Source organism: Lactuca sativa, chromosome 4 (assembly GCF_002870075.4).
Source record: "Lactuca sativa cultivar Salinas chromosome 4, Lsat_Salinas_v11, whole genome shotgun sequence".
Classification (NCBI taxonomy): Eukaryota; Viridiplantae; Streptophyta; class Magnoliopsida; order Asterales; family Asteraceae; genus Lactuca; species Lactuca sativa.
In genome coordinates, this window is record NC_056626.2 from 277,308,700 (window position 1) to 277,324,556 (window position 15,857).

A 15,857-nucleotide genomic window follows, 5' to 3' on the forward strand; every position below is an offset into this window, starting at 1 on the left:
AATGATTCACACCATAGACCACTTACAAAGGCTTGTAAGGACCTTTAGCTCTTGGCATCAACTTTTGTTCTTCCTTTTGTTACGAAAACGTTCTTTCCTCATATGCACCTAAACCAAGTCACCATCTTGAAAGGCATGTGGTTTCCTATGCATGGTTGAATTCTATTTGTACACGTCATTCATGGCTTCAATCTTCACAAGAACTTGTTGGTGTAGTTTCATCATGGCCTTCAACTTGTCATTAGTATCCCTGTGAACCAATTCATCGTTTGGAAATGGAATCAAATATAAAGGCTTGTAAGGATTCACACCATACATCACTTATAAAGGACAGTGTCCTGTAGCATAAGTAGGAGAACTATTACAGGCAAACTCAGCATGTGCAAGTTTGATGTCCAACTGTTTTTGAGTTTTGCCAACCAACCCCCTCAATAGCATACCCAAAGTTCTATTAGTCACCTTCGTTTGCCAATCAGTTTGTGGATGATGGGACGTACTAAAAAGTTACTTAGTACCAACTTTCCTCCACAAAGTGTTCCAAATGTAACTCAAAAACATGGAATCCCTATCAGAAACAATAGTTTTAAGAATAATATGCAAGCGAACCACTTCTTTAAAGTACAAATCAGACACATTAGATGAATCATTGGTGTTATGACTTGGCATAAAGTGAGCCATTTTTGAAAACCTATCCACCACCATTATAATGGATTCCTTCCCCCTTTGAGTTCTAGGAAAAGCCATACTGAATTCCATTGACACCTCTTGCTAAGGACGAATAGGAACCGACAAAGGAGTGTAAACACCATGCTTGAAAGTTTTTTTCGGCATCCGACATGTAAGAAACTTGCCCACTATGTTGGTTACATCCCTAACATCTTTAGGCCAGAAGAAATGTTCTTAAAGCACCTTCAAAGTTTTGGTAATGGAAAAATGACCCGCCAAACCACCACCATGAGCTTCACGAATCAGCAACTCCTGTATTTCATGTTTAGGGACACAAAGGTCATTGCCTTTTGATGCCTTTATGGGCTTGATTAAGTGAGTGGGGTTGTGTTTAGGTAAATTAAGCTAAAATAACTTCCACAAATGCTTAGTAAGAAATCAAGACCTACTAAGTTGTATACTCGTGAAAACTATCCAAGAAATAATATTTGTTTGAATGCGTATCAAGTCAAGAACACATCTCGACTATCACAAGTAGTGAACTATAACTATAGCTCAAAGTGAACAAAGGTTATTTTGATTAGAATTTCATCTATCTCTTTTTTCCATGCATAATTGGCTTATATGAAGCCTTTATAACAAAGTTGGTGGTTACTAGCCACCCAACCAACTACTCAGTAAAACTAATAATGGAAATTAAAGAAACTCATGAAACCACACAAAAAAACGTATGACACACTAATGAATGAAAAAAGTGTCCACACTCCATTAAGGAGCAAAAAGAAGCATTAAAGTGTAACCCAAATCCACTAAAGAGTATCAATAATGGCTAGAAGGCTTGATGAAGCAAAAAGTAACAGTTTTGAGCACTTATTAAGCCTTTAAAATGTTGCCCTAGCCTTCATGTGACACTAATTCAATACGTAGGTTACCATGCACAACCCAACCATTGAGTATAAACCACCTTCTAGCCTACTAGTAATCACTAATCCATCACCTTTTTCGGCTTTTCATGAGCCATGCATGGATCCTCCCCTCCCTCTTTTAAAGGAAATAACCTTAATTCATCAAGGACATCCTCAACAAGATACGGTGAAAGGTCTCCCACATTTAAGGTAGCATGCACTCCACGGTCTCATCCCAGATTAACCTTATATGTATTACCATTGACATGTGTCACCACTTTGTAAGGACCTTCAGCTCTTGGCATCAACTTTTGCTCTTCCTTTTGTTAAGAAAACGTTCTTTCCTCATATGCACCTAAACCAAGTCAACATCTTGTAAGACACGTGGTTTCCTATTCATGTTGGAATTCTGTTTGTGCACGTCATTCACAGCTTCAATCTTCACACAAACTTGTTGGTGTAGTTACATCATGGCCTTTAAATTATCATTTGCATCCATGTGAACCAATTCATCATTTGGAAATGGAATCAAATACAAAGGCTTGTAAAGATTCACACCATACACCACTTACGAAGGTTTATAAGGACCTTCAGCTTTTGGCATTAACTTTTGTTCTTCCATTTGTTTGGAAAATGTTCTTTCCTCATATGCACCTAAACCAAGTCACCATCTTGAAAGATACGAGGTTTCCTATACATGTTGGAATTCTGTTGTTACACGTCATTCACGGCTTCAATCTTCACACGAGCTTGTTAGTGTAGTTTCGTCATGGCCTTCAACTTGTCATTAGCATCCTTGAGAACCAATTCATCGTTTGGAAATGGAATAATATATAAAGGCTTGTAAGGATTCACACCATACACCACTTACAAAGGCTTGTAAGGACCTTCAGCTCGTCGCATCAACATTTGTTCTTCCTTTTGTTAGGAAAACGTTCTTTCCACATATGCACCTAAACAAAGTCACCATCTTGAAAGACATGTGGTTTCCTATGCATGTTGCAATTCTGTTTGTACACGTCATTCATGGCTTCAATCTTCACAAGAACTTGTTGGTGTAGTTTCATCATGGCCTTCAACTTGTCATTAGCATCCTTGTGAATTTATTCATCGTTTGGAAATGGAATCAAATATAAAGGCTTGTAAGGATTCACACCATACATCACTTATAAAGGACAATGACCTGTAGCATAAGTAGGAGAACGATTACAGGCAAACTCAGCATGTGCAAGTTTGATGTCCAACTGTTTTTGAGTTTTGCTAACCAACCCCCTCAACAACATACCCAAAGTTCTATTAGTCACCTTCGTTTGCCCATCAGTTTGTGGATGATGGGACGTACTAAAAAGTAACTTAGTACCAACTTTCCTCCACAAAGTGTTCCAAATGTAACTCAAAAACAAGGAATCCCTATCAGAAACAATAGTTTTACAAATAATATGCAAGCGGACCACTTCTTTACAGTACAAATCAGACACATTAGATGAATCATTGGTTTTATTACATGGCATAAAGTGAGCCATTTTTGAAAACCTATCCACCACCACTATAACGGATTCCTTCCCCCTTTGAGTTCTAGGAAAAACCATACTTAATTCCATTGACACCTCTTGCCAAGGACGAATAGGAATCGACAAAGGAGTGTAAACACCATGCTTGAAAGTTTTTTTCATCATCCGACATGTAACACACTTTCCCACTATGTTGGTTACATCCCTAACATCTTTAGGCCAGAAGAAATGTTCTTAAAGCACCTTCAAAGTTTTGGTAATGGAAAAATGACCCGCCAAACCACCACCATGAGCTTCACGAATCAGCAACTCCCGTATTGCATGTTTAGGGACACAAAGGTGATTACCTTTTGATGCCTTTATGGGCTTGATTAAGTGAGTGGGGCTGTGTTTAGGTAAATTAAGCTAGAATACCAACCACAAATGATAGGTGTATGGGAAGAAATGGATAGATTAGTAACAAATCAAGACCTACTAAGTTGTATACTCGTGAAAACTATCCAAGACATAATATTTGTTTGAATGCGTATCAAGTCAAGAACACATCTCGACAATGACAAGTAGTGAACTATAACTATAGTTCAAAGTGAACAAAGGTTATTTTGATTAAAATTTCATCTATCTCTTTTTTCCATGCATAATTGGCTTATATTAAGCCTTTATAACAAAGTTGGTGGTTACTAGCCACCCAACCAACTACTCAGTAAAACTAATAATGGAAATTAATGAAACTCATGAAACCACACAAAAAACGTCTAACACAATAAAGAGTGAAAAAAGTGTCCACGCTCCATTAAGGAGCAAAAAGAAGCATTAAAGTGTAACCCAAATCCACCAAAGAGTATCAACAATGGCTAGAAGGCTTGATGAAGCAAAAAGTAACTGTTTTGAGCACTTATTAAGCCTTTAAAATGTTGCCCTAGCGTTCATGCGACCCTAATTTAATACGTAAGTTACCATGCACAACCCAACCATTGAGTACAAACCACCTTCTAGCCTACTAGTAATCACTAATCCATCACCTTTTTCGGCTTTTCATGAGCCATGCATGGATCCTCCCCTCCCTCTTTGAAAGGAAATGACCTTAATTCATCAAGGCCATCCTCAACAAGATACGGTGAAAGGTCTCCCACATTAATGGTAGCATGCACTCCATGGTCTCGTCCCAGATCAACCTTGTAAGTATTATCATTGACATGTGTCACCACTTTGTAAGGACCTTCAGCTCCTGGCTTCAACTTTTGTTCTTCCTTTTGTTAGGAAAACGTTCTTTCCTCATACGCACCTAAACCAAGTCACCATCTTCTAAGACACGTGGTTTCCTAATCATGTTGGAATTTTGTTTGTAAATGTCATTCACAGCTTCAAACTTCACACAAACTTGTTGGTGTAGTTACATCACGACCTTCAATTTTTCATTTGCATCCCTTGTGAACCAGTTAATCATTTGGAAATGGAATCAAATACAAAGGCTTGTAAGGATTCACACCATACACCACTTATGAAGGCTTATAAGGTCCTTCAGCTTTTGGCATCAACTTTTGTTCTTCCTTTTGTTTGGAAAACGTTCTTTCCTCATATGCACCTAAACCAAGTCACCATCTTGAAAGACACGAGGTTTCCTATACATGTTGGAATTCTGTTTGTACACGTCATTCACGGCTTCAATCTTCACACGAGCTTGTTGGTGTAGTTTCGTCATGGCCTTCAACTTGTCATTAGCATCCTTGTGATCCAATTCATCGTTTGGAAATTGAATAATATACAAAGGCTTGTAAGGATTCACACCATAGACCACTTACAAAGGTTTTTAAGGACCTTCAGCTCTTGGCATCAACTTTTGTTCTTCCTTTTGTTACGAAAACGTTCTTTCCTCATATGCACCTAAACCAAGTCACCATGTTGAAAGACATGTGGTTTCCTGATGCAAACCCACAACTGTCAACAAAGGATCCAAATCAAATGCCAATGGACCAGTTACGAGGGCACGAGCTAAAACATTCAAAGAGGCTTTAAATGGATTGGTTAGAGAAGTTTGTACTCAAGAAAGTGTATGGAGACCCATTGGACCCAATCAAAGTTGGATTACCATAATTCAAGTCCAAGAGTGAGTTACAAGATACAATAAGAAACTTTATAAGCCCATTTCGTTTTTTGTCTATATTTTTATGTAATTTTCGTTTTTTATATATCCTAAATAAGTGTTGGGGAGATAAAAGGGTCTTAGGTTACATGAACCTTGTGATAAACCATGTCTAGGTTCATAGTTTTAAACTTGGGGGTTAAATGCCTTAAATTAAAGACACTTCTTTTATTCATGGCTCTTTAGGTGCTCTTCCCACACTATAAAAACGTGGTATTTGTATCCATTTGAAATCAATCAAGTTTTGAATACAATTTGTGAGTTTTTAACTCTTTTTTTCGTTCTTTGTGAACTTTAGAACTTATCAGATTTTCATAGCTTGTGGCGTTCAAACTTATCAATCAATTTGGTGGGTTGATTGTGGCGTTTTATACCAAGGTTCTTGTCTCTTTATAGACAACGAGTCGCGGTTTCCACCTTTGTTTTACAATTCTGTAACCAAAAGAACGATCGGGCGAAACGTATTCAAACCTCCATTTTGGGTGAGATCACATCATTTGGTATCAGAGCCAGTTCTTTGTGTTGCATATCTATTTTGTTTTCTTCCTTGATTACTTGAGTTCTAAGACGCATATTGGTAGTGGGTCTTGTCACAAGTTGTCAAGGTTCTTACTAGCGACTTTTGAATTTCTAAGTTGTCAAACTTCTATATTCTACATTTCTTTTATTTCCTTTATGTTTTCATTTGGCTATTAGTTTCCTCAAAAAAAATCAAAGGTAAAAAAAAACGAAAAGAAGCAAAAAAAAAATAGAAAGAAAAAAAAAATATTTACAAAAAAAAAATATTTACAAAGAAAAAAAAAGCAAAAAAAACAAAAAAAAAAGGAAAAAAAAAAGAAAGAAAGAAGATGAGGAATAAGTAAAGCCTTTTTTTTTCTATAAAGTCAATTTGAATTGCAAGTGTAGTCTTTTTTTTCAAAAAATAAAAAATAAAAAAAAATAACCCATTGTTTGCTTCATCATTAGCAAAGCCAAGTTTGTTTGGCTTTCTTTTCGTGTATTGAGGTTACTTTAATTTGGATACAATTTCTTTTGATTTGTTTGGTAAGTTTGAATTCCTCAAGGCCACAAGTTCAAATTTGATAACTGCTTCTTTAGTTTGTTTAGAACTTTAAGAGTTAAAAGGGAGTGGTAAAAGGCTGTGTGGTGAGACTAAAAGAGGGTAAAAGCCATTCGAGGGATACACGAGGGTTGAGTGAACTATTTTTGAGAGAAACACGTGAGTGAGTGTTGGGAGGAAGTAAATTATTATTATTATTATTATTATTATTATTATTATTATTATTTTATTTTTTATTTTTTTGGCAGAAATATAAGATGGGTGATCAAAACCCCCCACCAAACCTTCAAGTTCAAGCTATGATGGATGAGATGCGACGTTTGATGACAAATGAATTTAACCAAGTACATGAAAGAATGGACCGAATGGAGGCACAAGTACAAAGAACTCGATCTCGAGCATCATCACAGGTTTCTAACGGGGAAGAGGAGGATGATGGTTGGGAACCTGAAAGGCGACCAAATAGAAGGAGGTCACGAAGAGATGACAATTTAAGTTCTATTAAAATGAAAGTTCCTTTTTTCAAAGGCAAATCAGACCCGGACGCGTACATTGAATGGGAGACAAAAATGGAGTTCATATTTGATTGTCATGAATATTCCAACCGTAAGAAGGTAAAACTAGCCGTAGTTGAGTTTTCTGATTATGCACTAACATGGTGGGATCAACTTCTAATCACTAGACGGAGAAATGGAGAAAGGCCTATTGAGACATGGGATGAAATGAAGAGTGTCATGCGAAGACGGTTTGTGCCAAGTCATTACTTTCGTGATCTCCACAATAAACTTCAAAGCTTAAAACAAGGCAGCAAGTGTGTTGATGATTACTTCAAAGAAATGGAGGTTATGATGGTTCATGCCAATATTGAGGAGGATCCTGAGGCAACCATGGCCAGATTCTTAAATGGCTTAAATCTTGAAATTCGTGATCGCGTTGAGATGCAACATTATGTTGAAATTGAAGACATGGTCCATATGGCTGTTAAAATTGAAAAACAATTAAAAAGAGGTGGCGGGTCTCGAAATAACACTTGGAAGGCTAGTACTTCAAAAAAATCAGAAAATACACCTACTTCTTCTTCTAATTCCAAATCTGATCTTAAAACAACAAACTCTTCAAAAGGAAAAACTGATTCTTCTACTTTTAGGAATCGTGACATAAAGTGTTTCAAGTGTCAAGGAAGGGGTCATATTGCAAGTCAATGTCCAAATAAGCTTACCATGGTGGTTAGAGAAAATGGCGAGATCGAAACGGATGAATCAGATTCTATAGTTTCACCGGAAGATTGTAGTGATGATGAAGAGGTGGCTGTTCAAGGTGATTTATTGGTTGCAAGACGAGCTCTAAACATTCAATCCAAGGAGGGAGACGATGCCCAAAGGGAGAATATATTCAATACTCGTTGCTATGTTCAAGGCAAGGTATGTAGTGTTATAATTGATGGTGGGAGTTGTACTAACGTTGCAAGTACTTCCATGGTTGAAAAGTTAGGTATACCCACGATGAAGCATCAAAAACCATACAAACTTCAATGGCTCAATGATAGTGGTGAGGTGCGAGTTACAAAACAGGTGATGGTTTCATTTCGGATTGGAAGATATGAAGACGAGGTGTTGTGTGATGTTGTTCCTATGCAAGCCACTCACTTGCTGCTAAGTAGACCATGGCAATATGATAGACACGTAAGTCACGACGGTTTCACTAACAAATACACTTTTGTATACAAAACAAAACCGGTAACTCTTGTACCAATGTCACCAATTCAAGTTTACCAAGATCAAGTAAAACTTCAACAAGATGCGAAAAAAGAGAGCGAAGGAAAAAAAGAGAGAAAAAAAAGATGATGAACAAAAAAAATGAGTGAGAAAACAGAAGAAAATGAACAAAAAAAAAGAAAGTGAACAAAAAAAAGAGAGTGAAAAAAAAAAAGAAAACATGAAAAAAAGAGGGAAAGAAAAAAAGGAAAATAAATATATTGCACTGGCAAAACAAAGTGAGATAAAAGAAGCTTTTAAATCAGAAATGCATTTTGTGGTTCTTTTGTTCAAAGAAGCTCCAATAGCCACTAACATTTCGGCCGGAACTCTTCCGAGTGATGTTACCTCTCTCTTGCAGGAATTTGGAGACTTGTTTGCTGAAGATGTTTCCAAATGGATTGCCACCAATTCGTGGGATTGAACACCAAATTGACTTTATGCCTGGGGCGTCTATTCCCAACAAACCAGCCTATAGAACAAGCCCTGAAGAAACCAAGGAGCTACAAAGGCAAGTTGAAGAGTTACTTGCAAAGGGATTGGTTCAAGAAAGTATGAGCCCTTGTGTCGTTCCAGTCTTGTTGGTGCCAAAGAAGGGTGGTTCTTGGAGAATGTGCGTAGATTGTCGTGCCATCAACAATATTATGGTAAAGTATCGTCATCCCATTCCCCGACTCGATGATATGCTTGATGAGTTGTATGGAGCAAAACTTTTTTCAAAAATTGATTTAAAAAGTGGGTATCACCAAATTCGCATGAAAGAAGGTGATGAGTGGAAAACAACTTTTAAAACAAAACATGGTTTATATGAATGGTTAGTAATGCCTTTTGGCCTAACTAATGCTCCTAGTACCTTCATGAGATTAATGAACCATGTTTTGCGTGAATATATTGGCAAATTTGTGGTTGTTTACTTCGATGATATTTTGATTTATTCAAAGTGTCCAAAAGATTACCTTGAGCATCTGACATGTGTTTTGAGTGTGCTTAGGAAAGAAAGGCTATATGCTAACTTGAAGAAGTGTACCTTTTGTACTGACCAAGTTGTTTTCCTTGGGTATGTGGTGAGCTGCCAAGGAGTGGCTGTTGATGAAGAAAAGGTAAAAGCCATCCAAGATTGGCCAACTCCAAAGACTATAAGTGAAGTTCGAAGTTTTCATGGCCTGGCAAGTTTTTATCGCCGGTTTGTCAAACATTTTAGCACTTTAGCATCACCACTTATAGAAATCATCAAAAAGAATGTTGGGTTTAAATGGGGCAAAGAACAAGAGCATGCTTTTCAACAACTCAAGTTTCACTTAACTCATGCTCCTTTGTTGTCTTTGCCTAATTTTGACAAAACATTTGAAATTGAATGTGATGCATCAGGAATTGGAATTGGTGCTGTTTTGATGCAAGAGGGTAAACCTTTGGCATATTTCAGTGAAAAATTAAGTGGGGCAACTTTAAATTACCCAACTTATGATAAAGAGCTTTATTCTTTGGTCCGAGCATTGAAAACATGGCAACATTATCTGTGGGCTAAAGAATTTGTAATTCATTCAGATCATGAGTCCTTAAAGTTTCTAAAAGGACAACACAAATTAAACAAAAGACATGCTAGGTGGATGGAGTTCATTGAGACATTTCCTTATGTCATCCGATACAAGAAAGGTAAGGAAAATGTTGTGGCTGATGCTTTGTCACGTAGACACTCTCTACTTTCTTCTCTAGATTTCAAAATTCTAGGATTTGAACAAATCAAGGAATTATACCACAATGACGTTGATTTTGGTCAAATTTACCAAGCTTGTGAACAATGCTCTTTTGAAAAGTTTTTCTTACATAATGGTTTTTTGTTCAAAGAATCAAGACTTTGCATTCCTAAATCTTCCTTGCGTGAGCTTTTGGTTAGAGAAGCACATAGTGGAGGCCTTATGGGACATTTTGGGATCGCAAAAACATTATCTACTTTGCAGGAACATTTCTTTTGGCCAAAAATGAAGGTGGATGTTGGAAGAATTTGCAATAATTGTATTGTGTGCAAGCAAGCCAAATCCAAGGTTCAACATCATGCTTTATATACTCCACTTCCAATACCATGTGAACCATGGGTTGATATTTCAATGGACTTCGTGTTGGGTCTACCAAGATCCAACAGTGGAAAGGACTCTATTTTTGTGATTGTTGATAGGTTTTCTAAAATGGCTCATTTTATTGCGTGCAATAAAACTAATGATGCATCTCACCTTGCTGATTTGTTTTTTAGAGAAATTGTCAGGTTGCATGGAATGCCAAAAACCATTGTCTCAGATCGGGATTCTAAGTTTTTGAGTTATTTTTGGAAAACTTTGTGGGCAAAATTAGGGACAAAACTCTTGTTTTCAACAACTTGCCACCCACAAACGGATGGTCAAACAGAAGTGGTGAATAGGACCTTGTCCACCTTGTTGAGGGCTTTAATAAAGAAGAACATCAAAACATGGGAGGACTGTTTGCCACATGTTGAGTTTGCATACAATCGTGCCACTCATTCTGCTACAAAAATGTCACCATTTGAAATTGTATACGGTTTTAATCCTTTGACTCCTTTGGATTTATCACCTTTGCCTTTTTCTGAGCAGGTTAACTTAGATGGAAACAAAAAGGCTGAATTTGTGAAACAGATACATGAGAAAGCAACACTAAATATAGAAAGAAGAACGGAGCAATATTCAAAACAAGCGAATAAAGGGCGACGCAAGATGATTTTTGAACCGGGTGATTGGGTTTGGTTACATATGAGAAAAGAACGATTTCCAGCCCAACGACGTTCAAAATTGCTTCCAAGAGGGGACGGTCCTTTCCAAGTTTTAGAGCGTATCAATGACAATGCATACAAATTGGACCTGCCGGGTGAGTATAATGTTAGTGCAACTTTCAATGTAACTGATCTAGCTCCTTTTGATGTAGGTTCTGATTTGAGGACAAATCCTTTTCAAGAGGAGGGGAATGATGCAAACCCACAGCTGTCAACAAAGGATCCAAATCAAATGCCAGATGACCAGTTACGAGGGCACGAGCTAAAACATTCAAAGAGGCTTTAAATGGATTGGTTAGAGAAGTTTGTACTCAAGAAAGTGTATGGAGACCCATTGGACCCAATCAAAGTTGGATTACCATAATTCAAGTCCAAGAGTGATTTACAAGATACAATAAGAGCCTTTATAAGCCCATTTCGTTTTTTTCTATATTTTTATGTAATTTTCGTTTTTTATATATCCTAAATAAGTGTTGGGGAGATAAAAGGGTCTTAGGTTACATGAACCTTGTGATAAACCATGTCTAGGTTCATAGTTTTAAACTTGGGGGTTAAATGCCTTAAATTAAAGACACTTCTTTAATTCACGGCTCTTTAGGTGCTCTTCCCACACTATAAAAACGTGGTATTTGTATCCATTTGAAATCAATCAAGTTTTGAATACAATTTGTGAGTTTTTAACTCTTTTTTTCGTTCTTTGTGAACTTTAGAACTTATCAGGTTTTCATAGCTTGTGGCGTTCAAACTTATCAATCAATTTGGTGGGTTGATTGTGGCGTTTTATACCAAGGTTCTTGTCTCTTTATAGATAACGGGTCGCGGTTTCCACCTTTGTTTTACAATTCTGTAACCAAAAGAACGATCGGGCGAAACGTGTTCAAACCTCCATTTTGGGTGAGATCACATCATTTCCTATGCATGGTTGAATTCTATTTGTACACGTCATTCATGGCTTCAATCTTCACAAGAACTTCTTGGTGTAGTTTCATCATGGCCTTCAAATTGTCATTAGTATCCCTGTGAACCAATTCATCGTTTGGAAATGATATCAAATATAAAGGCTTGTAAAGATTCACACCATACATCACTTATAAAGGACAATGTCATGTAGCATAAGTAGGAGAACTGTTACAGGCAAACTCAGCATGTGCAAGTTTGATGTCCAACTGTTTTTGAGTTTTGCTAACCAACCCCCTCAACAGCATACCCAAAGTTCTATTAGTCACCTTTGTTTGCCAATCAGTTTGTGGATGATGGGACGTACTAAAAAGTTACTTAGTACCAACTTTCCTCCACAAAGTGTTCCAAATGTAACTCAAAAACAAGGAATCCCTATCAGAAACAATAGTTTTAAGAATAATATGCAAGTGAACCACTTCTTTAAAGTACAAATCAGACACATTAGATGAATCATTGGTGTTATGACATGGCATAAAGTGAGCCATTTTTGAAAACCTATCTACCACCAATATAATGGATTCCTTCCCCCTTTGAGTTCTAGGAAAAGCCATACTGAATTCCATTGACACCTCTTGCCAAGGACGAATAGGAACCGACAAAGGAGTATAAACACCATGCTTGAAAGTTTTTTCGTCATCCGACATGTAACACACTTGCCCACTATGTTGGTTACATCCCTAACATCTTTAGGCCAGAAGAAATGTTCTTAAAGCACCTTCAAAGTTTTGGTAATGGAAAAATGACCCGCCAAACCACCACCATGAGCTTCACGAATCAGCAACTCCCGTATTGCATGTTTAGGGACACAAAGGTCATTGCCTTTTCATGCCTTTATGGGCTTGATTAAGTGAGTGGGGCTGTGTTTAGGTAAATTAAGCTACAATAACAACCATAAATGATAGGTGTATGGGAAGAAATGGATAGATTAGTAACAAATCAAGACCTACTAAGTTGTATACTCGTGAAAACTATCCAAGAAATAATATTTGTTTGAATGCGTATCAAGTCAAGAACACATCTCGACTATGACAAGTAGTGAACTATAACTATAGTTTAAAGTGAACAAAGGTTATTTTGATTAAAATTTCATCTATTTCTTTTTTCCATGCATAATTGGCTTATATGAAGCCTTTATAACAAAGTTGGTGGTTACTAGCCACCCAACCAACTACTCAGTAAAACTAATAATGGAAATTAAAGAAACTCATGAAACCACACAAAAAAACGTAAGACACATTAATGAATGAAAAAAGTGTCCACGCTCCATTAAGGAGCAAAAAGAAGCGTTAAAGTGTAACCCAAATCAACCAAAGAGTATCAACAATGGCTTCATGCGACCCTAATTCAATACGTAGGTTACCATGCACAACCCAACCATTTAGTACAAACCACCTTCTAGCCTACTAGTAATCACTAATCCATCACCTTTTTCGGCTTTTCATGAGCCATTCATGGATCCTCCCCTCCCTCTTTGAAAGGAAATGACCTAAATTCATCAAGGCCATCCTCAACAAGATACGGTGAAAGGTCTCCCACATTAAATGTAGCATGCACTCCATGGTCTCGTCCCAGATCAACCTTATAAGTATTATCATTGACGTGTGTCACCACTTTGTAAGGACCTTCAGCTCTTGGCATCAACTTTTGTTCTTCCTTTTGTTAAGTAGGAGAACGATTACAGGCAAACTCAGCATGTGCAAGTTTGATGTCCAACTGCTTTTGAGTTTTGCTAACAAACCCCCTCAACAACATACCCAAAGTTCTATTAGTCACCATCGTTTGCCCATCAGTTTGTGGATGATGGGACGTACTAAAAAGTAACTTAGTACCAACTTTCCTCCACAAAGTGTTCCAAATGTAACTCAAAAACAAGGAATCCCTATCAGAAACAATAGTTTTACGAATAATATGCAAGCGGACCACTTCTTTAAAGTACAAATCAGACACATTAGATGAATCATTGGTTTTATGACATGGCATAAAGTGAGCCATTTTTGAAAACCAATCCACCACCACTATAATGGATTCCTTCCGCCTTTGAGTTCTAGGAGAAACCATATTTAATTCCATTGACACCTCTTGCCAAGGATGAATAGGAACCGACAAAGGAGTGTAAACACCATGCTTGAAAGTTTTTTTCATCATCCGACATGTAACACACTTGCCCACTATGTTGGTTGCATCCCTAACATCTTTAGGCCAGAAGAAATGTTCTTAAAGCACCTTCAAAGTTTTGGTAATGGAAAAATGACCCGCCAAACCACCACCATGAGCTTCACGAATCAGCAACTCCCGTATTACATGTTTAGGGACACAAAGGTGATTGCCTTTTGATGCCTTTATGGGCTTGATTAAGTGAGTGGGGCTGTGTTTAGGTAAATTAAGCTAGAATAACAACCACAAATGATAGGTGTATGGGAAGAAATGGATAGATTAGTAACAAATCAAGACCTACTAAGTTCTATACTCGTGAAAACTATCCAAGACATAATATTTGTTTGAATGCGTATCAAGTCAAGAACACATCTCGACTATGACAAGTAGTGAACTATAACTATAGTTCAAAGTGAACAAAGGTTATTTTGATTAAAATTTCATCTATCTCTTTTTTCCATGCATAATTGGCTTATATGAAGCCTTTATAACAAAGTTGGTGGTTACTAGCCACCCAACCAACTACTCAGTAAAACTAATAATGGAAATTAATGAAACTCATGAAACCACACAAAAAAACGTCTGACACACTAAAGAGTGAAAAAAGTGTCCACGCTCCATTAAGGAGCAAAAAGAAGCATCAAAATGTAACCCAAATCCACCAAAGAGTATCAATAAAGGCTAGAAGGCTTGATGAAGCAAAAAGTAACAGTTTTGAGCACTTATTAAGCCTTTAAAATGTTGCCCTGGCCTTCATGCGACCCTAAGTCAATACGTAGGTTAGCATGCACAACCCAACCATTGAGTACAAACCACCTTCTAACCTACAAGTAATCACTAATCCATCACCTTTTTCGGCTTTTCATGAGCCAAGCATGGATCCTCCCCTCCCTCTTTGAAAGAAAATGACCTTAATTCATCAAGGCCATCCTCAACAAGATACGGTGAAAGGTCTCCCATATTAAAGGTAGCATGCACTCAATGGTCTCGTCTCAGATCAACCTTATAAGTATTATCATTGACATGTGTCACCACTTTGTAAGGACCTTCAGCTCTTGGCATCAACTTTTGCTCTTCCTTTTGTTAAGAAAACGTTCTTTCCTCATATGCACCTAAACCAAGTCACCATCTTGAAAGACACGAGGTTTCCGATACATGTTGGAATTCTATTTGTACACGTCATTAACGGCTTCAATCTTCACACGAGCTTGTTGGTGTAGTTTCGTCATGGCCTTCAACTTGTCATTAGCATCCTTGTGAACCAATTCATCGTTTGGAAATTGAATAATATACAAAGGATTGTAATGATTCACACCATAGACCACTTACAAAGGCTTGTATGGACCTTCAGCTCTTGGCATCAACTTTTGTTCTTCCTTTTGTTACGAAAATGTTCTTTCCTCATATGCACCTAAACCAAGTCACCATCTTGAAAGGCATGTGGTTTCCTATGCATGGTTGAATTCTATTTGTACACGTCATTCATGGCTTCAATCTTCACAAGAACTTGTTGGTGTAGTTTCATCATGGCCTTAAACTTGTCATTAGTATCCCTGTGAACCAATTCATCGTTTGGAAATGGAATCAAATATAAAGGCTTTTAAGGATTCACACCATACATCACTTATAAAGGACAATGTCCTGTAGCATAAGTAGGAGAACTATTACAAGCAAACTCAGCATGTGCAAGTTTGATGTCCAACTGTTTTTGAGTTTTGCTAACCAACCCCCTCAACAGCATACCCAAAGTTCTATTAGTCACCTTCGTTTGCCAATTAGTTTGTGGATGATGGGACGTACTAAAAAGTTACTTAGTACCAACTTTCCTCCACAAAGTGTTCCAAATTTAACTCAAAAACAAGGAATCCCTATCAGAAACAATAGTTTTACGAATAATATGCAAGCGCACCACTTCTTTAAAGTAC

The 15,857-nt window shown here is 37.3% G+C and overlaps 1 protein-coding gene across 1 annotated transcript; it reads left to right on the forward strand.

Moving 5' to 3' along the window:
- Positions 1-6,542: 6,542 nt before the first annotated feature.
- Positions 6,543-8,129, forward strand: LOC128133630 (uncharacterized). The gene has a single exon (XM_052771142.1). It carries the CDS (start codon positions 6,543-6,545, stop codon positions 8,127-8,129), a length of 1,587 nt encoding a protein of 528 aa, XP_052627102.1.
- Positions 8,130-15,857: the final 7,728 nt, after the last annotated feature.